At 41.5% G+C, this 24,732-nt stretch overlaps 1 protein-coding gene across 1 annotated transcript in view; it reads left to right on the forward strand.

Annotated features, from left to right (window-relative positions):
* Nucleotides 1-671: 671 nt before the first annotated feature.
* Nucleotides 672-24,732, forward strand: part of LOC124286770 — a 44,709-nt gene continuing 20,648 nt past the window's right edge. Inside the window, 2 exon segments of the mRNA XM_046723205.1 lie at nt 672-690; nt 12,530-12,776. Of these exon segments, the coding sequence (XP_046579161.1) occupies nt 12,650-12,776 (127 nt within the window). The 5' untranslated portion in view covers nt 672-690; nt 12,530-12,649.

Consider the following 24,732-nt stretch of genomic DNA (forward strand, 5'->3'; position numbering starts at 1 on the left):
TATACTGATTCATATACAATACACGTAATACCCATCGCTGGTGATATGACAACTTATCAATTATTGCGACACATGGGAAGCTACTTTTTTAAAATATGCCACATTTCTTGAGTTACTGCATACAATAATGAACGTCTTCTGGTTTTTATTTTATATTAAGTATTTAAGTATCTATAAACTATGTTCATTGGATTATCTCGTCATATTCAGTTTTATCCAGAGTATATTTGATAACATACGGTAAAGATATCGAAAGGTTTTATGAACTGGGAGGGCCGTATAGCTTTAAATTTGCTCAAAGTATCTTACATGCGTATCAAACAATTAAACTATATGTAGAGATGAAAACTGCTGTCTTATTTTGAAATTATTTATTGTTAGTTTCCATTCTGTAGGTTTCAACTGATTCAAAGAGAATTATTGCAAATGAAAACTAGTGTCTTGTTAATTATTTCTTCCTTTTCTTTCCCATAAAAACAATCCGAACAACAGAGAAAACACTTGCTCATTCTGACTACTCAATACTTCAAATATTTGGAATGTTTCACATACATATACAGGTATACATTATTTATATGAATGTGAAATTTGACACTGACGTTTACTGTCTGTGACGGGCACCTGTTGTTACTTAGATAAACAGTCGTCATGTTGGTATCATCTTATCGCGAAAAATTTTACAAGATGGCGGTGAGTTGTTCAAGAACTTCTTAACTTGAGTTGGTTGTTAAATTATCAATGTGACACAAAGTTTGCATTATTTTTAGGGTGTAGTGTCCTTTGTTTGACTTCATTATTCCTCAAGGTTCTCGCAACAACCTATTGCAAAGTAGCTTCGAACGGGAGACAACCGATAGACTCGTAAACAAATTTGCTGATGACGAATTGTTTTGATAGTTGCATGAGGTTGGTGGAGCATTAATTTATCATGTATACAGTTGATACCGGCGAATTCTCAATTACGGTATGTGGTTGTTCTTGTGCACCTTTTACAACAATAACGAAACAAATTAGTCGTGAAAAAAGCCTTGATGCTTGTCTGAAATCCTGTGACAAAATGAAGGGAAACCAATCAGTGATAGCAATATGATCAGAACAGATTACCCTTGTCATGGCTCAGGGGTGATCAATTAATGAAAGTGAAAATAGTTTAGAAGTGATGTGTGACATATTAGGGGCCACCTGTTCTAATTCATGGCAAATTTTCTTCCATTTTGAGGTCATAATGACATCAATTGGTCAACATGTTTGGATCCTATTTTCCCAAAATTGTTTTGATATCCTGGACTGGAGATGCATGATGGGGAAAGTTACCAAACCAGAAAAATGAATCATGCATTGTATGCATCATGTTTTAAGAATTTTTGGTTGTGTAAGTGGTTCATATACATCTGAGTTCAAGAATTATATTTGTTTCATTATGAACAAACGTTGGTGTGTTGTTTCTTCAATGTGAAATTGGAGAAGGGTATTGTTTTAGGTGCCTTCTGCTCTGTAACCCAATTCCACAGAAGTGTAGTTAATGTTTTATTTTTTACCATATAAACATTGGAATAGAAAGAACATTAACATGAAGGAACAACCAATAGTACTATATTGTCGGAGTTAATCTAACACAAGGAAGCACATCTTCATGAATAGGTTTTCTTTGAATCATTAAATTTGACTGTTTGTGTAGATTGTTCCTTTTTAGAATTTACTTTCTGTAATTATACAGTCATCCCTCGCAATAACGCTCTTCGCGATACCGCAGATTCGGTTAAACCGCGGGGTAATCCGTGGCTCCCATAAAAAAAGTTGCCCAGCAATCACACATCTTCAGGTCATCGAAAATAGCACATCAACAAATCCGCTGTTGAGCTCTGGTTAATCACGTTGTAAACTAGTGAAAGTTAGTGCGGATTGCATTTAACAGTGTTTATTGTACATATCCATGGTTTTTCAGATGCTTAAAACATGCAGGGTTTATTTTCAATAATAATAGATGAACAGCGAAACATCGGAATAACTTTATCATAGAGACATGCCATCAGCCGAGTACTTACAACGTTTGCTGTGATGCAACACGCCGCGTAATTGCGCAGGTAAACACCGCCATCCGAGAATGTATGATGTCAGAAAACACATTTTATTTGATTAAACTCAATCCCATTTTCATTCATTAAAACAGAGAAACCATGAGTGAAATGGCATTACCTCATTTCATACAAAACGTCTGCTTACCACATTTGTGAGGGTCCGTTTTTCTCGCCTACCACGATAGCACCAATTTCACATTTTTCTCAGCAATCACGAACAGATTACAGCCTTGTCATCCATTGACCCCAAGACCCGCGTTATTGACTCATTGAAGTCATATTTGACAATTAATTGCCAACATTTTGTTTTTACAATCAATGTGGCACGTACCGCGGGAAGTCAGTGGTGACTTGTCAAACTGTCTCCTACGTAAAATGTATCCAGCCAGGTAACCCCAAGTGCTTAGTAATGCTCATTATTATGTTAAATATGTAGGTAGATAACATGCATTATACTTATACGATAGCAATATATAAGATCTCTGTTAGAATAACTGCTTGACATATAAATTAGTCTGATAATGGAACAGAAATTCTTTGGTGTTATTTTTTCGGATCGTTTTTAACTGAATCACCGGTACATTGGACCAAAACATCGGTCTGTGCACAGCTGATTGCTGTTTCCGGCTTAGTTGAATAACAGGTAGCATGACAGGAACAACAATTGAATTATCATGTCTTGTGATGTTTGATTGCAAGTTTCATGTACATACATCTATTTTCATTTACAAAATTGTTGTTTTTTTCACCTCCAACAATACGATATAGTTTTGACTGGGCACAATACACAAAATAGCAGTTTTGTTATGTCCATGGAAAATACGATTTTACTTGGCCCGTGTTCCACGTTATGTAATCGTTACTATAACGCGGGTGTCTAATAACGCGGGGGTCATCCATGGACCCCAAGACCCGCGTTATGGCGAGGGATGACTGTATAGCAAAGTTCAAACAGGAAAATGAAAAAGCCGGTGCCTTTCTGGTCTCCAGATAGTTTGGAACATTGAGTATGTACTCAGATGCTATCATTCACTTAGGGTATTGATGTTTTTCTTTGGGTATTTAGTATGGTCTTACTCCTCTGGTGTCAGTTTGCTGATAAGTTTAAGACCAATTTACAGACATTTAGTTTATACTTATCTTACATCTGTTCATGTGCTAACTGAAGTATGTCATGCCAAAGTGTGTTATACATGTTGAATACATAAGATTGAGCCTTCTTGTGCTCTATTGATTGCAGTTTGGGTGTGTAAAAGTAAATAAAAATCTGTAAGAATAATGAGTGAGTTTAGTTTTACGCCACACTCATCAATATTCCAGCTATATGGCAGCGATCTTTAAATAATCGAGTCTGGATCAGACAATCCAGTGATCAACAACATGAGCATCGATCTGCGTAATTGTAAACCGAGGACGTGTCAACCAAGCCAGCGAGCCTGACCACCCCATCTAATATTTTACCTAATGAATATATGAAAGGGTAACAATTGGTAATCACATTGTTGTTATGCTATTGGATTTGTGGATCTGTATTTTCATTTGTTTTGATATGCAATCAGCTCAAAAGTATTGATTAATGGTTATTTTGCACAAATATGTAGAGCATTCTTCTAGCTATCAGTCTTGTATCCTTGAACTTATCTTGTCATTTCACTCATGTACCAAAACCAGGGATTTACGGGACGCGAATGCCTAAAAATTGACAATGGACGCAACAAAACCTATTAGCGCGTCCACAGGGACGCAGAAAAAGTCCAAATACTTTTTGTAAAAAGTTCGATCAAGTAACAATAAGTTATCACTGAGTCTGTTACTAGCCGGGTTATGGTATTATTTGCAATTTAATCACTGTAACAATGTGATGATCATGACACACAATTCAATAACAGTAACTGAATTACAGCAATGTTACAACATAGTATTAATAATAATATTTAAGTGTCTGGGACCCCAATTTTGTAGTCCAGGACCCCTGAAAATGAAGCGTACGAGTCCCAGGGACCCTCAAATATAGGACTCACGGTAAAACAGTGCAAAACCATTACTTTTTACACAACATATTCTTTACTTGTACACTAAATAGTGACTGTGTCCTGATACACGTACAGTTACACTTCAGCATTACTGTAACAGATGGTGGTGTCTTCATCATGATTACCCTGAGTATATAAACACTTACTCTGTTATCAGTTAGCCATTCTCTCACTCCTCAGCTGAGAGGTACTGTACATCTAAACTTTTTTGTTTGTACGCTTACATCTTTTACAGTTAAACTTTCACTTACACAATTGCTTTTGGGGGTTGTATATTAGCTGCACGTCCTAATTGTTTGTTTGCCAGTGTATGCACTATGATCAGTTGATTGTGACATGTTCTGACTTGAAAAGCCATGGCCATAGTGTCCGATTGTACCTTTCTTTGAATGGAATAAAAGAAGACTTTTTAATGCTATAAAAGTGTGTATTATTAGTAATCTTTGGTCTACTGTCAGTATTTATGGTTAAATTTATCAAGAAATTGTCACAAAGACAGAAACTGCGATGAAATACAGAACACCATTTTGATCTGTACATGCTGTTAACCTTACCTTACTATATTAGACTTTCTTCTTTCTAGAATTGGGAGTAAACCAAGCAAACTGATTTGTTGTTACTTCCTGTTTTCTTAACGGTAATTCATATGTATCTAAGGGGTGGTGGGGTAGCCTAGTGGTTAAAGCGTTCGCTCGTCATGCTCAAGTCCCGGGTTCAATATTGCTGGAATATTGCTAAAAGCGGCGTAAAACTCAACTGACTCACTCATCCATGTGTATCTAATTTAGCATCTGTGACAGATTTGATTGTTTGTCCCGTATATGTACGGCGAAGATTAATAGTCAGTAGTGTGCGTTGCCAATCTTACCTGTAAACAGGGTAGCTGATAAAATATTTCATCATTTTTGACATAAATTTGGTAGAGTACATGAAAGTCGCTATATGACTGAAATAATGCTGTTTCAATGTAAATTTCGATTCACTCACTGTGTTGTACATAAACAGGAGGTAAACATGGACATTGTGCAAACTGACAGTGATTTGGTATCATATTTTTTTGTAACAGTACTCATTTTATTTTACACGAGATAATCTGTGTTTTAGGCATGTTTAAACTACGAAACATGTAGAAAATTTAAATATTTTTCCTTATCCTGACTCATACTTATTATGCTTATCTCCTCCTTCTATGCGAATGATAGTGGAACACGTGAATCCCTTGTAGTTCCCTCTGAAGAGGACGTAAAAGTACACTCACCCACGAGTTGCCTCCCTTGCATACTTTCCTGCCAATAACAGTCACATGACTAACCATGCTTGTCACTCTCTCCTTCGTCGCCCTTGTGGATGGTTGGGGGTGCATGGGAGTCCCTATACGGCACTATATCCTTTTTATTTTCGATCCTTTTACCCAAATTTGGCTGTGTACGGTTTTTGATTTGTAAATACATTGATTTTATATAGGAATTTTGTCAAAATATTTCGTATCTGTGATGTTTTTCATCTTTTGTACTTTGTTTGCATTTGATGAAATCTTGTTCTCTTTGTAGGTCCCGGTTATTTGCGGCTGATCCGCACCCCCTATGTCCTTCCTGTACTAATCAATGTTTTTCCAGCCTTCGCTGCAACCATTGTTTTAATTTGTCAATTTGTCAATTTAATGTTTATTTGTTTTCCGTCCATAGACGTACTAGGGACAGGGTGCAGAGGTTTTCACAAGACATGGCTGATAATTCTAGAGATAGCGTCAGTAACCGGGGGGTTGCTAACTACTGCTGAAATTCATGTTTCTAGTGAATTGCCGTATTTGTCGCGGGGCAGGCCTCTGTTCCCGTCCAAATCTTAGCCTACTCAAGGAAGAGGTCCTCTTCTACAGAGCTGACGTCTTCACAGATGAAGAAACAGAAGTCTACTTCATCTACAGTACAGAAGAAGAAATCATTAGCATCCAGGTCCTCATCGAGGTTGTCTCACTCCAGTTGACTACACTTCAGAGGTCCTTTATTGAAGACATAATGCCTCCGGCCGAGGTAGACGTATTCGACGATCCACCGATTTTGCTGCCTGAAGTTACAGACACCAGTAAAGCATTGCAGCGTCCCTCTTCCGCGAGATCAACGTCAATGACAACTTTATCAGCTCATCAGCTTGAAGACCTCTCGTCAGCTACGCAGACGTCAGGTACCAGAGACTGCAGCAGTGTATCCTCGTCACACTTGCAACGCAGATTAGAGGAAGGCTCAGCATTCTCGAATGCTTCACCGTCTCCACAGCAGTTCCAGCCTTCAGCGCAGAATTATGACCCAGGGGCATTCATGAAGCAGTTCACAGAACAGATGATGTCTATGATGGAACGCCAGTTTGCAGAAGAAAGAGCTGCACAGCAGAAGTCTACGATGACAGCTGCCGTTAGTGAACCTGTTCCTGAGGACTTGACAGCCACAGTTCACCATCTTACAGATGAAGAAAGCATTCATGAACATCAGCATTCAAGAAGGTCCTCACAGACGGAAGACTCTGCTGCAGTTCATGAAGGGACATCCACGCATCCTCAGCATTCCAGAATGTCAAGCAGGAAGGAATCCTCACCTACATCTAGCTGTCCCACTCCAGAATGCCGCAGCTCGCACAGATACAGATCAACGTCACCTACTGACAGAGAGCAGCATTCGCAAAAGGAGCACTCACGAAAGGAGGATTCACGAATGCATTCGCGAAGGAGGATACACGAAGGCACAGTTCATCGGATTTGGAAGTGTTGAACAGAACCCTTACAGATGAAGATGGTGACATTGTCTTCTTGATGGCGAGGTTACGTCGTGGATCGCGAACGGATTGGACTTAGCATCTCCATCCAAGGAGTCGAATGAAGCACTCACGTATAAAATGACAGATGAAAATTCGACTCTCTCACGATCCTGCCTATTGATCCGATTTCTAGAGTGCCTGCAAGCCTCAGTACAGCCTTCGACAAAGCTACTAAATACCAGAATCAACATGTACCAACATTTAATGGGAGAAGATTCCCTTTGCATCGCATGGAGCCCTTTTTGAGAGCGCCATAGTTGGACGAAGGTTACAAGTTCATTAACAAATCTCGTAACAAGTCCTAAAAGGTGGATGATGAAAAGATTGCTCAGTTGGATACTACAACCAGAAGAACGTTCTTTGGCTTGGCAAGATCCAGAGTAATGAACGAAGCGCTGATTTCAAAGTTCAGGAACCCCCTGTACAGAGGAAGATAGCATGATCCTCTCAGCGTTGCTTACACAGAAGGATCAGCATTTTATCTCAGAACACCTGGCTTCCACAGCGGGTCTGCTATCATCATGCACTTGGAGTGACAGATTCGTCAAACCGTTGCTTAGAGCTCCATGGTTGGCGCCTACTATATTCGCGGTGAAATTGAGGAAGTCGCAAGGGAAGTCACGCATGATTCCAGGGAGGTGATGATGATTAAGTCGATTGATACGCTGGCCAGCGTCATCCGACAGCCCTCACAGAGATACAGTAATAAGTCTAAGTTCGCGGATGTACAGAAAGCAAGGGAGAAGAAATACTCCAGTTTCAGAGGCGAGAAAAGCTCTTTTCATTGTCCATACGGGAACAACAGATATACCTTAGGGAGACGACGCGTCCCCAGAGACTCAAGACGTTGAAGATGGGGTTCTGAACGACTGGACTCTTCCCTCCCCAGCCGTTTCTGTACAACTGTCAACAGTGGGTGGACGTCTACAAAGGTACTGGGAAAATTGGGGAATTCTGGAGGACGACTACGTCTCACAAGTACTGCAAGAAGGTTACAGAGTACAGTTGAAGGCCACTCCACCGTTGACCTGCAACCCACTAGTCTTCAACTACGCAGACGATCAAACAGAAGTTAGACGTAGCCATCAACTCCCCGTTAGACAAGAATGCCGTAGAATCGATGGAACAAGATCACTTAACACCCAGCTTTTACTCCCCAATTTTCCTAGTACCCAAAAAGAACCCCAAGGAGAATTTCAGACTGATATACAATATGAAAAGGTTCAACCAAGACTATCTACTCAAACCCGACAGGTTCAAGATCATCCACCTACTTCAGCTCAGACATCTCGTCCGTCCAGCAGACTATCTGGCCAGCATAGACCTTCAGGATGTGTATCTACACATCCCGATTCATCAGGATTCACGAAAGTATCTGAGAGTCCTGTTCAAAGGTCGACATTTCCAGTGGAGAGTCCTGCCGTTTGGCATATCGTCGGCACCGTGGTTGTTCACACGAGTGACCAAGCCCATTGTCACCTATCTACATTGTTGAGGTCAACGCAGTGCTTTCTACCTGGTCAACGGGATACAAGCTCATCAAGTAGCCAGTCAACTCAAACTACAACTGGACTTCACCATCAGACTGCTCACACAGCTAGGATGGCTAGTGAACTTGACGAAATCAGAGTTGGAACCGAAACAAGATTTGCAGTTCCTGGGAATAAGATTCATCAATGCCTTACAACACTGGTCGAGCTCGCTGATCAACAGAATGCTAACAGTCCACACAGACAACTCAACAGTGGATTCTACATAAACAGACAAGGGTCAACAAGATCTCCAAGGCTGTTGCCGCTCACATTCCAGTTATTCAACATGGTAGATGACCTAAACATTTGGATAAAGGCGTGTCACATTCCAGGAGCCAAGAATGTATTTGCAGACGCTCTATCTCGTCCACTTTAACCATCTCCTGCAGAATGGATGCTACACCCAGAGGCATTTCGGCTCATCACATAGACAGAAGGATCTCCGCTCATAAACCTGTGTCTCAAGATTCAACAGATACAGACATTTGTCTCACCAGTACCAGATCCCCAAGCCTGGGCAACAGACGCCTTGAGCATGTCATGGGAAGGACTAAACGCATACGCGTTCCCGCCTCCGGTTCTACCACCACAAGTGTTTCGGAAAATCAAGCAGACCAGAGTTCTGTAACTGACATTGGTCGAGCTCTACTGGTCAGCGAGAGTTTCCCGATCTCATTCAAGAACTCGGAAGTCCAACCATGAAACTACCAGAATGGCTGAACTCACTCATCCATCCGCACACCAAGCAAGATCACAGGAATCTGTTGATATTCCAGCTACACGTATGGATCGTATCAAGACTTGCTTAAAGAAAAGAGGATACTCCGCCTTTAGCTCTACGCAGATCAACTCACAACTTGTATGATGACAAGTGGTAGAGATTTGAACAGTATGCAAGGCGGAAAGGCTTTTCAGCTTTGAAAGCAACTCATCCTCAAGTGGCGGAATACTTGTGTTACCTTAGACAGGCAAAAGACGATTCAAAGGTTCGACTCTATCAACATATCTGGCAGTGATCAGTACAGTCGTCATGATGAAGACAGGCATCAGGCTGACGAAAGTGCCAGAACTCCTTGCTCTACTGCGCTCCTTTAAGCTGGAAGATCAGCAAAATAAATTCAGGGCACCTGCATGGGATCTCAACGTAGTCGTACAACATCTCACGAGTAATGCCTACGAGCCACTATTATTATTTTTTTATTATAGGATATTTATATAGCGCACATATCCAGGCAACTAGTGCATGCTCAAGGCGCTGGTATTTTCCCCTCGATCATTGGATGTCAATCTCAACGGCACATCGTATTATCAATCTCAACTCCCTGGGGAGTATACAACTCTTGCAGCCACTAGGCGCACCGAGTTATTGTGGCTTTCTCATCCTAACGAGGTACCCATTCACAGCTGGGTGGACTAGAGCAAACAACCTTTGAGCTACTCACACAGAAAACTCTGTTCCTACTCGCCTTAGCCACGGCAGCTAGGATGTCAGAAATACATGCGCTGGACTTTGGACGAACTCGATTCGACATGGGACACCGTGCTGCAGTACATCTAGGACTTAGATGGGACTTTATTGCAAAGAATCAGTTAGTTAGCTGGCCAACCGGACAGACAGTTCCACGTCTCAGCTCTATCTACAATCCTCGGTCCGGAGGATACGCAAGACTTATCCTTGTGTCCAGTCAGACTGACTGGGTTTGGTTTTACGCCACTTTTAGCAATATTCCCGCAACGTCACGGCGGGGGACACCAGAAATGGGCTTCACACATTGTGCCCACGTGGGGATTCGAACCCGGGTCTTCGGCGTGACGAGCCAACGCTTTAACCACTAGGCTACCCCACCGCCCCGTGTCCAGTCAGAGCTTTACAGATATACCTGCAAAGGACTAAAACAATGAGAAGAAAATTCAAGTGCCTATCCATCCCCTTGTCTACAGAGACACCTACAGAGGTCTCAAGAACGACAATATCGTTCTGGATGAAGGCCGTTATACTAAGGGCCTACAAAGCAGCAGGACTAGAACCTCCACGAGCATCCAACCCACACGAAGTTTGAGCTTTGGCGTCTACACTTGCTTTGCACGGAAACTGCCCGATTACAGCGATAATGGAGCGCGCTGCTTTTGGAAGTCAGATACGGTGTTTGCCAACCACTACCTCAGAGACATTGCCACTGAAGACGTCTGCGGTATTCACCAATTTGGGCCACTTGTTATAGCACAACAACTAACGGTTCCACAAAGGCGCTGAGCTGAAATCTCACCCTTTTTATCACGTGACTTGCTGATAACCTTCGCTCTGGAGAGTTTTAGTTGTACGTCTAGGACAGGCTAGCATGAGTGATTAAGACCCTGCACTTGTATGGAAAATACTTCGTACGTGGAAAGGGTTGCAACTCTTATGATGAAGAAGATACCATAATCCATGAGTTGCTATAGATAAATAGTAAGAAGAAATACTAGTATATCTTAAATCCACATAAATCTGATAGATTCACTTGTCTTAAAGAAGTCTGACAAGATGTGGGTATATTCAGGAGAGAGTGACAAGCTTGGTTAGTCATGTTACTATTATTGGCAGGAAAGTATGCAAGGGAGGCAACTCATGGGTGAGTGTACTTTTACATCCTCTTCAGAGGGAACTACAAGGGATTCGAGTGTTCCACTATCACTTGCGTAGAAGAAGGAGATAAGCATAATAAGCATGAGTCAGGATAAGTATAAAATATCAATTTTCCTTAAAAAATTACATGTTTTGGTTTTACTTTCCCAATATTATGGCAAAAACAAATGCGGGTTAGATGTTCAGTAACCCATGCTTGTCATAAGAGGCGACTAACAGGGTCGAGTGTTCAGACTCGCTGATTTGGTTGACCCATGTCATTGTATCCCATATTGTGTAGATCGATGCTCATGCAGTTGATCACTGGATTGCTAGGTCCAGACTCGATTATTTACAAACCGCCACCATATAGCTCCACTCACTCACTCACTCACTCACTCACTCACTCACTCACTCACTCACTCACTCACTCACTCACTCACTCACTGTTCATGTTCATTTGATATATTTTTTTCACCTGAGAAAGGGAAGTAATAAGTGTGAAAAACCTTCTTTCCCTTTTAGTCATTTCAGGAAATAACTGATTTGATGTGCTCACACAAATATATTAAATTTGTGTTGTCAAGGGAGTTGCATCCCTTTATGCTGGGTACCTGTGGTTTCGGTCCCAGTTAGCCCTGATTATTTTCCTTGCGGTTAAAGTGGAAAGGGGAAGGTCGTGGGTTCGATTCCCGGCTGCGTCAAAAGATGTTAAAATATGGTACTTGTTGGTCTCTGCCTGGCACTTGGTATTAATGGGTAATCAGTATAATGTGTCTGAGGGGGGTATTCATGCTTAACTACGGCATGGTATCTCAGTGAGTGAGCACTATAAAACCAGCTTAAGTCTGGGCTAGTACAAGCAGCCACACATAACCACGCATGCACATCATCATATGAGCGAGACCGCCTCCGTGGTGTAGTGGTTAGAGCGGAAGGTCGCGGGTTCAATCCCCGACCGCGTCATACCAAAAGACGTTAAAATATGGTATTTGTTGGTCCCTGCCTGGCGCTCGGCATTAATGGGTACAACAAGGACTGGTCAGCTCGGAGTCAGTATAATGTGTCTGAGTGGGGTATTCATGCTTCACTGCGGCATGGTATCTCAGTGGGCTAGCACTATAAAATCAGCTTAAGTCTGGGCTAGTACAAGCAGCCACACATACACATACACACGCAAGCACGCCTTCATATGAGCGAAATATTCTCAAGTACGACATTAAACCCAATTTCACCTCACCTCCTTATTGTTAAAGTATTCGCTTGTCATACTGAAGACCCAGGTTGTATTCCCAACATGGGTACAATTAATGAAGCCCATTTCTGGTATCCCCTGTCATAATATTGGTTGAATATTGCTAAAAGCAGCATAAAACCATGCTTACTCCTTGATTTATCAGCACACCATGACACACACAGTTTTATGGAAAGTAGCATTAAGCCAAACTGACTGAAGGTATGTTTGTGTTGCAGGTGCAGGCAGTGAATTGTCAGCTTCTGTTTGTACATTCAGCCCTACCTTGATGAAGTGAGATTCACACCAGTATCACAACATTGAAGCCTGCTACAGCAGCTGAGCTAGCAGTGCCCACAATGGACCCAAACCATTGGAACTACAACCAGGCGTACAGCAGAATCAGCTCGGGGAGCCTCCCTGCAAGCCATGGCGGCATCAACAGACTGGACTTCCCCCTCCTCGACCAGGCCACGCTCAGTTCAGGTGGGTTCAGGCAATGGGGCTCAGGGAGGGAATATGTAGCCTTGACTTCATTGATTGTGTGACACTGTACCAGTGGAGTGGATTTAGTCATAATATCAGTCATGGAATTGTCTAGATCTGTTCCTCCTCTATGGAGTCTAGACCCATATAGTGGGATTTAGTCATAATATCAGTCATGGAATTGTCTAGATCTGTTCCTCCTCTATGGAGTCTAGACCCATATAGTGGGATTTCAATCATGGAATTGTCCAGATCTGTTCCTCCTCTATGGAGTCTAGACCCATATAGTTGGATTTCAATCATGGAATTGTCCAGATCTGTTCCTCCTCTATGGAGTCTAGACCCCATATAGTGGGATTTCAATCATGGAATTGTCCAGATCTGCTCCTCCTCTATGGAGTCTAGACCCATATAGTGGGATTTCAATCATGGAATTGTCCAGATCTGTTCCTCCTCTATGGAGTCTAGACCCCATATAGTGGGATTTCAATCATGGAATTGTCCAGATCTGTTCCTCCTCTATGGAGTCTAGACCCCATATAGTGGGATTTCAATCATGAAATTGTCTAGATCTGTTCCTCCTCTATGGAGTCTAGACCCATGTAGTGGGATTTAGTCATAATATCAGTCATGGGATTGTCTAGATCTGTTCCTCCTCTATGGAGTCTAGACCCATATAGTGGGATTTAGTCATAATATCAGTCATGGAATTGTCTAGATCTGTTCCTCCTCTATGGAGTCTAGACCCATATAGTGGGATTTCAATCATGGAATTGTCCAGATCTGTTCCTCCTCTATGGAGTCTAGACACCATATAGTGGGATTTCAATCATGGAATTGTCTAGATCTGTTCCTCCTCTATGGAGTCTAGACCCCATATAGTGGGATATTAGTCATAATATCAGTCATGGAATTGTCCAGATCTGTTCCTCCTCTATGGAGTCTAGACCCATATAGTGGGATTTCAATCATGGAATTGTCTAGATCTGTTCCTCCTCTATGGTGTCTAGACACCATATAGTGGGATATTAGTCATAATATCAGTCATGGAATTGTCTAGATCTGTTCCTCCTCTATGGAGTCCAGACCCCATAGAGTGGGATTTCAATCATGGAATTGTCTAGATCTGTTCCTCCTCTATGGAATCTAGATCCCATATAGTGGGATTTAGTCATAATATCAGTCATGTAATTGTCCAGATCTGTTCCTCCTCTATGGAGTCTAGACCCATATAGTGGGATTTCAGTCATGGAATTGTCTAGATCTGTTCCTCCTCTATGGAGTCTAGACACCATGTAGTGGGATTTAGTCATAATATCAGTCATGGAATTGTCCAGATCTGTTCCTCGTCAATGGAGTCTAGACCCAATATAGTGGGATTTCAATCATGGAATTGTCTAGATCTGTTCCTCCTCTATGGAATCTAGATCCCATATAGTGGGATTTAGTCATAATATCAAACATGGGATAGACAATCCCATGTAGCAGAAATAGGTCATATTTTTCATTATCCTGACTCATGCTCTTTTGCTTGTCTTCTTCTTCTTGCGAACACAGTGGAACACTTGTATCTCCCAATTGAAGCTCCCTTCAATGTAAAATCACTAATTAGTACTCACCAAGAGTTATCTCGATCCGACTCCTTTGCGCGTGGGAACGAGGGCGCCACTTCCCGCCACATGCCTCACTCTTTCTCCTTCGCCGCCCAGTGAGCAGGATGTGAGAGCGCCTGTGTCTCCCTACACACTATATCCTTTGTTTATTCTTAGTTATTTACCTCTCATGGACTTCTATAGAGGTGTAGCTAGTATCCTTCAACATAATGCATTGATATTTATTCGTGTTTCTACTGTTTATTCACGGGACTCCGTGTTTGTTCAGATAGATTGCGTTGATGAAAATCTGCAGCATTTGTAAATTACGTTTTTCTGCTGCTGACCCGCATTTAATATGCCCTAGTTGTACTACGCCATGCTCTACTGTTTCACGTTGCAATTATTGTATTAAATTATCCAATTCTGCCTTTGATAAATATTTATTATGCGTCTTGAGACGCGCAGCAGATAGGTCACGTAAACGCATTTTATCCATGGCTAATACACCAGAGCCCTTACCCTGTCAACTGTTGTCGGACGACCCCCTCCCTTCTGGTGTTCCGCTAGAGTTACCTCGAGGAGAGGGGTGGGGACGAGTCCGCTACCTCCAAGAAGCGACCTGCATCCCCGGACATCCCATCGTCGCAGCCAAAGACTAGGAGGGCTTCCACGTCGTCACAACGCAGACTCCGCACCCCCAGGGCTACATCCACGTCGCAGGGGAAATCATCGAAGTCCAGCAGTACTTTCTCAGCCGAGATTGTTCCCGTTGCAGAGTTGGGCCTGTTTGATGATGATGATCCGATCATCATTCCAGATGTACGGCGGAAGAAGCGGCCAGTGTCGGCAACTATAACTTCAGCGCAGATTAGCACGCAGGCTGAGGCACCTACACTGATGTCAGAGAATCGTCCTGAGGGTCCCGTCGGTACCAGCGTAGAGAAGGCAGCAACTGCTTCAGCGCAGACCGTCCCAGACGACCTGATGAACCACATCATGAAAATTATGGAAGATCGCTACGGTCTTCGGAGGCCTTTAGAGCCACGGGCGACCCAGCTCACCCCCATACCTCCGTGTAGGGCGACCCAGCCCGTTTGCACGTCTCCGCGTAGGGCGACCCAGCCCGTCTCTAAGCCTCCGCGAAGGGCGACCCAGCCCGCCTGCACGAAGGACCCCGATCCTTAGCAGTCACGGAAGGCTTCACGGAGGATGTCTGTATCACCTACGTCGGACCTTGATGAGAGAGGACGTTCGCGAAGCAAGATCCTCTCATCCCATGATTCCGACTCAGACTTTCAACCTTCACGAAGGTTAAGTGGCTCCAAGTCATCCTCATCTAGAAGATCTTTAACCCCCTGGCTGCCGAGATTTTTTTCAGGCGCACATTTTCATATGCTTTGAAAAGTGAACGTTGTGCGAGAATTGCGCTCGCGTGGTGCTGGATCTACGTACGGCTATAAAATTACACAGAAATGTAGAATATTAAATTTCCTATCCGTTGGTATAAATGTAAGTGCAACAACCTCTGCGGTTTGAGAAATAGACCTTGCTAAATGTTGTCCAAATTTTTGTTATGCGTTAAAAAACAGTAAATTTCTCCGCTTTTTATCACAAGACCGATAAAAGCACTGTGCTACTTCTGAATTTTTATTTTGGCATCTTTCCGAAAGAGTGAGCTAAGAAAATACAGCCTGATATCTGAACGACATAAGTGTATATGAATTGGATTTATGTGCTTATGCATAACATTATACGCTCAACATTAAAAATTACTCGCAATAAATGTCAAAAATGGATTTTCTTCTATGACGTCAGACAACGACAGAGATGTCATACACGTATAATGATAAGGGGGCATAACTCCGTTATGCGTAACACTAGGTCAATGTAACTCAGTTCACATGGAGAGAATTTGTTGTGGATACGGACGCTATATTTTCGTTATTTTTTGTTCACGGTGAACCAAACTATTCCAATTCAAAGTTCCCCAATGTGAGCGGATACGCTTTGGTAGTTTCACAGTTTATAAGAAAAGATGACAACGTGCTACATGTGAAAGCATGTAATTGCGATTTGAATGGCCCTATCCGATATACAAGTTAGTTCTTAGATTCCCATATTCTCCTGTTTGTGTAGATGTATTTTGACTAATTTTGCATCGTTATTACCAGAATACTAGCCATATCTTCGAATGTAATGAAACTGCTGAAAATAATACAACATTTTAGTTGACGTCATTGCTTGTTTTATGCATTTTGCGACGTCGGAAAAGGACGACATTGGTATGCTGATTAGTATATATGTCACTTAATTTCCATTAATTGTATAAAAGGGCTAAACTTCTATGTCAGAATTTAACACTCTTTAGACAAAACATAAAATGACTGATTTTTCCATTTAAATAGTGTCCTGAATATATCAACAATTAGACGGTTTGACAGCGTATCTTTTTGTGAACAACACGCGCACCTGTTTGGCATCAATGTAACGTAAATAAGAATAATATTTCACAACACCCGAATATTTTGTTTGGGATAAGAATTTTGTTTGTTTATGATTATGTCGCTATTTCTCTTTATACGTATGCAATGAAAGATGCAAAAAGATAGCTTTTTATATATGGAACTATATATTAGAATATGGATGTAAGATTTGTCCGAATTAACACATGAGATGGTATATATATTTTTCAACAATTTTCCTATAAATGTAGTTACAGTTTGATATCGCTATTTCTCTTTATACGTATGCAATGAAAGATGCAAAAAGATAGCTTTTTATATATGGAACTATATATTAGAATATGGATGTAAGATTTGTCAGAATTAACACATGAGATGGTATATATATTTTTCAACAATTTTCCTATAAATGTAGTTACAGTTTGATATCCTGTCATCACAATATTATTTAATCGAATATGAATTGAATATATTATCGAAAACAATGATAGAGAATCATAAAACGTTTCCAACAAACGCGCACCTTGCCAATCAATATGCATAATTCTTTTGTCTATAAAACGACACAAAATTATGCAATGAACAAGACAATTCCTTTAAATATGTGTGCATATACATTTCATACCATATATAAATCATTGTCATTAATTTTATCAGTTTTACATATAAGGTTGAATTAAATCAACTTTCATGAACCTGTTCATATGAAATTGCAATATTAGTAAAAAAAAGAGTTAATATTGTACATCATAGGAACTAAAGTAGTTGCAGTTATTGCTACGTTTGATCTTCTAACACTTGTGTAAAGGTTTCGAATATGGTGTATTGCACTAAATATGTCAATTTCTTATGCAAATATGATTCAAACAATCAAAAACTTTCAAAGAATATAACACCGTAAACCCTATATGCACGTATGATATGATATTGAACAAGGCTAAATGTAGATACTGAAGTCAGTTTCATGAAAAAGTATCTGAACTAATACGCAAAATATACACCATAATACTGACAGTGTAATCGGAAGGATATGGCGATTGTGTTTACTCTTGTTCAACCGACCTTCACCTCAAAGAAATTGCCTAATATGTACAACAATGTTGACGTGATGACATCACTACCGCTGACCGAGTTCTTACAAAATGGCGGCTTTGCTGACAAGGGTACACAGGATTTTGCGAGGACCCTTCCATTGATTCAGGGATCGTTTGTACATAAATATGACATGTAAGTAATCAGAATGATTCTGACTATCTGTGTATTGTTATATGTTTTTATCGTTTTCACTATAAGTAAGAGAAAAGGCCAGAAATGCAGATAATTACCGTTGTCGTTTTGCGTGATTTGGCGTCAGTCATGGCGTCACGCTGCACAGAAACTTTGACACTTTCTTATGAATTATCAAATCATTGCATTGTATCTATTTATAATTTCCCATTTCTTGCTACGATACTCTTTCCATGCATATTCCAAAGGTATTGAGCCATTGCAAGCAATGAATAGATGGATGAATGTTGAAAAATTTCAGAAAATGCTACGCAGTGTAAATCAGAATTTGTCTTTGTTTACATTTCAGACTAACGCAGTCTTTCAAGCACAGCGTTCGTTTTCACACCCAATATGTTTCGTCTCATTTTATCTAGACAGTTATCATTGGTGACACAGACCAGTTGCAATTTGATTCTAAAATGTATGGGGAATTCAGTGATGCATTTTTCGAAGCTGAATATGAAATATACGTGATGTAATAGGCGTCTCAATACCGGCATTCGCCAAGCGTGATTTTGTAAACACTATCCAATATGGCGGAAAGCGCTCTACGGTGCTCGTGTAAGTGCATTTTCGAAAACATCCCAACCGATTCTAGATTCACCGGCAACGTTTCAGAATTATAATTAGCGATTTCATGTAAAACTGATATCAGTGATCATAAATATGTTATTTTTGAAATTCAATACTCCCAGTAATTATCCGATTTTCACGTTTCAAAACATACAGCAAATAACGCTTTGAATCGCGATTTAGTGCTGTGTCCAAAATGGCGACATTTTCGATGAAGCCAATTTTGAAAGGTCATTTTCAGCACTTGAGCTTTGTCTAAAATACTTGTGGGTGTTATCAAGAAACAGGAAATTTCCCGCAGAATTCGAAACTGTGAAGTGTATTTGTGTGCGTGGGATATTTTGATTTTTATTGGACTTGAAATTGAGGGTTGAAGGGGAAGGACATATATGTCCCTGTGGCATCCAGGGGGTTAAGAGAATCACCGAGAGCTTCGCAAAGCTACCAGCGTTCGCCAAGGAAGTCTCCGCGAAGGTCACCTTATAGACGCCACTCATCAGTCCGTTCACCACATCATTCCACTCGCCGATCTCCTTATCGATCGCCTCATCGATCACCTTGTCCATCCACGTACAGATCATCAAGGACTCCACCTCAGTCACTATCGGAGGAGCATCAACACATTATCTGTGACCCGATGTCTGAAGATGAAGATGGTATCTTCATGGATGGTGAATAGTCTGGAACTTTCTAAGAACGAGAACTCAGCCCACACATATCTTATGAAGGAAGACGATGCTGACACAATCACCTTACCCCCGATTGACCCGATAGCAGCGGTGCCAGCTAATCTGGATACAGCCTTTAGTAAAGCCACGAAATCACAGACACCTCATGTGCCGCATTTCAACGCTAACAAGTTTGTAGGTCACAACATGGACTCCTTTTACAAGGCTCAAGATATCGATGATAACTATAAGATGATCAGCGATGCCAAGTCCAAGACTTACAGAATAGATGACCGCAAGCTAGCCCAGATGGAAACCATATCAAGGAGGATGTTTTTTGGTCTGAACAGATCAAGAACAGTCAACGAAACTCTCCTCACGAAGTTCAGAGACTCTACATCTGAGGATGATAGAATGATTTACTCGGCCCTCCTCATGCAGAAGAAGGACCAGCAGTTCCTTACGGATCACTTAACAGCACTATCCGCAGCTACTACTATGGCTCGTCGTCAAGGTCTCCTCGCCACCTGTAATTGGGGTGATCACTTCACCGCGCCACTCTACACAGCCCCGTGGTCTTCACCGTCCATCTTCAGTGGTAACATAGACAAAGTCTCTAAAGAAGTCTCTAAAGACTCAAGAGAGGTACTCATGATAAAGTCTATGGATACGCTAGCAAGCGTCATCAGACAAAAACTTCGCAGAGGTACTCAGGCAAATCGAAGTTCTCCGGTCTACAGAGAGCACGGGACAGGAGGATGGCTAGTGTAAGAGGAGCGAAAGAGTCTTTTCGCCGCCCATACGGCAATTACAGAGGAGCATCGGGAAGAGGCAGGTCATCCAGAGGCTCCCACAATTATAGACGATGAAGGACAGGTTCGGAACGACTGGAATCTTCCACCCCCAGCCGTTCCAGTACAACCATCTCAAGTGGGTGGACGCCTTCAACTGCACTGGGAAAACTGGGGATTCCTAGAGGATCCATATGACTCCAACATCCTACAGCACGGATATCGCATACAACTACAGGCCACGCCGCCGCTGACAGTCATCCCTCCGAGGTTCGACTTCCAGGCTCTACAACTACCAAAGTTAAGAGAAGCGGTATCAACGCTCCTAACCAAGCAGGCCATAGAAGTACTGGACCAAGTAAACATCGAACCAGGCTTCTACTCCCCAGTTTTCCTAGTGCCCAAGAAAAATTCCAAAGAAAAGTTTCGTCTCATCTACAATATGAGCACGTTCAACAGAGACTATCTACGCAAACCGCCAGCGTTTCGCATGATACACTTACCACAACTACGGCACTTAATTCGTCCCAGAGACTACATGGCCAGCATAGATCTGCAAGGACGATATCTACACATCCCAATACATCCCGACTCCAGGAAATACCTTCGGTTTACACTAGGCGGGCTGCATTACCAATGGAAAGTACTACCTTCGAATCTCATCGGCCCCTGGTTATTTACAAGAGTGGCCGAAACCTATCGTCTCTTACCTACATCGTCAAGGTCTACGCAGTGCATTCTACCTCGACGACGGGATACAAGTGGATCCAGATCCACAGCGTCTCAGACTAAAGTTAAACTTCATCATCAAGCTACTAACACAGCTAGGATGGTTAGTAAATCTACTCAAGTTGGACCTAGAACCTACGCAAGATCTGCAATTTCTAGGCATTCGATTTCTCACGGCGCAGAATCGTATCGTCGTACCGGAGGACCGATGGATCAAGATCCAACAGATAATCCCTCAAGCCTTACTCTCTCCGCTACCGCTACGACAATGGCAGAGCCTGTTGGGTCTACTCACGTCAGCTCAAGACATGACAGTCAGAGGCAGACTACAGTTACGTCCGTTACAGGTCCTCACCAACTCTCATCTCGACGACCCTCAACCATTCAGTCTACCGAATCACGTCAAACCTCACCTACTATGGTGGACCAAGTGATCGAATGTTTGCGATGGAATCTGTTTAATAGAGCCGGAATTGAAAACACATCTCTATGTAGACGCGTCGCTCCAAGGTTGGGAAGCACACCTCGCCAACAGGACGGCATCAGGGTTATGGAGCCAACAAGAGAGCATACTACACATAAACTTGCTAGAAATGCAAGCAGTAGTAAACGCCATACATCATTGGAGCAACTTACTAAAGAATGCCAAATTGATGATTCACACAGACGATTCAACAGTGGCGTTTTATGTGAAGGCTCAACCAGGTCCCCGAACCTATTGACTCTATGTTTTCAATTGTTTGATCTAATCGACAATCTCAACATACATGTCAGAGCATGTCACATTGACAAAGAATGTAATAGCAGACGCTCTCTCTTGGCCACACCTACCATCGCCGACAGAATGGATGCTCCATACAGAGATATTCGCACAAATTATCAAGAAAATAGGAGCTCCACTAATAGACCTATTTGCCACTCGCTTCAACAATCAGCTGACAACATTCGTATCACCAGTCCCAGACCCACTAGCATGGGCAACGGACGCACTAAGCATATCGTGGGAAGAACTCAACGCATACGCGTTCCCTGCCGTCAGCGTTAATCCCACAGGTGTTACAGAAAATCAGGCAAACTCGGAGCCTCCAAATGATTTTGGTCACGCCCTACTGGCCAGCGAGAACGTGGTTTCCAACTCTTATTCAAGAAATCGGACAACCAATACTACAACTTCCAAAGCGCTCGAATCTACTAATACATCCTCACACCAAACAAGCGCACGGAAAGCCAGAAGCATTCCAACTTCACGTATGGACTGTATTAAGGCGTGTCTAAACAAGAGAGGTTATTCAGCCAGAGCGGTGAAAGCAGTCACGCTTGCCTTACGTAACTCCACTCGCAACTTGTACGATGACAAGTGGCACAGTTTTGAAAATTATGCTGCAAAGAAGTGGCTGACTACTTATTTTACCTACGTCAGACTAAACATCTAAAAGGCTCAACATTATCAACATATCTCGCAGCTTTAAGCTCTGTCATAACTATGAGAACGGGTGTCAAGCTGACGAAAACCCCAGAGTTGCTCGCCTTACTATGTGCATTCCGATTGGAGGATCAGAAACAGAGGTTTCGGGCTCCAGCATTAGATCTAAATATAGTGCTCCAACACCTCACAAGTGAGGCATATGAACCACTGGAATCAACATCATTCGAATTTCTGACACAGAAAACTTTGTTCCTGTTATCCCTAGCAACAGCAGCCAGGATGTCAGAAATTCACGCACTAGATTACGAGAGAACACGCTTTGATGACAATCACAACATCGTGCATATGGGACTACGCTGGGATTTCATCGCCAAGAACCAGTTGCCAGGTCAACCAGACAGATTATTCACGCCCCAGCTCTCTCATCAATTCTCGGACCTCATGATACACTGGATCTATCATTATGCCCAGTCAGAGCACTGAAAATATATCTCACTGGCGTTCCAATCCGGTGACATAAACTCAAACGATTATTCATCCCTCTATCGACAGCTACACAGACTGAAGTCTCGCGTACAACTATCTCGATATGGATCAGGACTGTCATACTCACGTGCCTACAAGGCTGCAGGACTCGACCCTCCAAGAGCATCTAATCCACATGAAATTAGAGCGCTAGCTTCAACACTTGCTCTACACGGCAATTGCTCTTTGAATACCATCATGGAGGGCTGTTTCTGGAGATCTGATATGGTGTTTGCCAACCACTATCTGAGAGATATCACCACCGAGGACGTCTCAGGCATTCACCATTTCGGTCCCATGGTCCTCGCTCAGCAGTTGACAGTCCCTCGGAGAAGATAAGTCAATCTTACGAGATTTTTACTGCTTATTTCACAACAGTACTATATAGCTAATAACTCCATGAAGTTTATGCTATTATATATTTTAGCTTAAGTTCAATCACAATCTTAAGCTCAGTACTATGTTTATTATATCATAATAATATCATTAGCTAACAACTCTATGAAGTTTATGCTATTATATTATCAAGCTTAAGCCTATCTTAGTCTTAAGCATAGTATTCATGTTGTAAATACTTTATTTATGTTTATCATAATATATATATATTGTAGTAACCCATATATGGCAGCTGATAAGTTTAACAGCAGGAATTTATCAATTCGGTGCCTTTATGAAGTTCCCATAGGGGTTATTACAGTTATTACAGTTATCAAATAATTAATTATCTAAATCCAAAGTATGAGTCAGGATAAGGAAAAATATGTAATTTTCTGAATAAAATTGATATTTTATACTTATCCTGACTCATGCTCTTTTGCTTGTCTTCTTCTTCTTGCGAACACAGTGGAACACTTGTATCTCCCAATTGAAGCTCCCTTCAATGTAAAATCACTAATTAGTACTCACCAAGAGTGATCTCCATCCCACTCCTTTGCGCGGGAACGAGGGCGCCACTTCCCGCCACATGCCTCACTCTCTCCTTATATAGCGAGCCCAACACTTGAATTTTCAGGGAAATCCAAAGTGTTATGTGGGGAGGATGGGAGGGCTTACCCCATGAGTCAGGATAAGTATAAAATATCAATTTTATTCAGAAAATTACATTATTCAACCCTCTAAATTCTTGCCAAAACCATGTAACTCAAATATAAGTCGACCCCTTTCCCCCGTATGTATCGGTATTGGCTAGATCGACGTCATGACTGTTCAACACTTTAACATGACTAATGTAAACACGTGTTTGTTATCTTTTGTAAAAGCATGTTCAAGCATGTTCAATACCTGAAACTTGTTTATTTTGAGTGCAGATTTCCGATTGGCTAATGATAAAATGAAAGGCCAATCAACAGAAGCCTGACATAACCAAGAAAGGTTGTGTTGTGTGAAATGTTTTTCGACTTTGTTTAAAAAGTGAGCGTATGTGTAAAGACCAACTATGATTGAAAATACATCATATAAATGTTACTAGATTCAAATATGTTTGATGCGGAAATTATGATGTGTAAATAGTTCTGTAAATGTGCTTCAAAATGATATTTTTGTATTAAAAACTGTTCAGTTGGGAACACGCATTGTGTGGGATGCATTGAGCGAACGCTACTGTACAACCGAGACTGATCGAGTGACACAGATATTTGACTTCGATTTAATTTCTTGATTAATATCATCTGTAGTATTTATTAAATTATTAACAGTACTTTTCAAAACCATCACACAAAACTGCCACAGAATACAAAGTTTACTTTACGTGAAACTTTCTTTCAAGTCGTGTCACGTGGCCCAAATTTATCGATCGATAACAAAGTTAGTAAATAGTTGTGATCAAAATATCTGATTAAATTTAATTTAACGTTTATATTATTAAATATATTTTACAAAAGACAAACAACAAAATTATATATTTTTTGTTTTATTTGAC

The sequence above is a fragment of the Haliotis rubra genome, unplaced genomic scaffold (genome assembly GCF_003918875.1).
Source record: "Haliotis rubra isolate DU_JTF1 unplaced genomic scaffold, ASM391887v1 Scf390, whole genome shotgun sequence".
Classification (NCBI taxonomy): Eukaryota; Metazoa; Mollusca; class Gastropoda; order Lepetellida; family Haliotidae; genus Haliotis; species Haliotis rubra.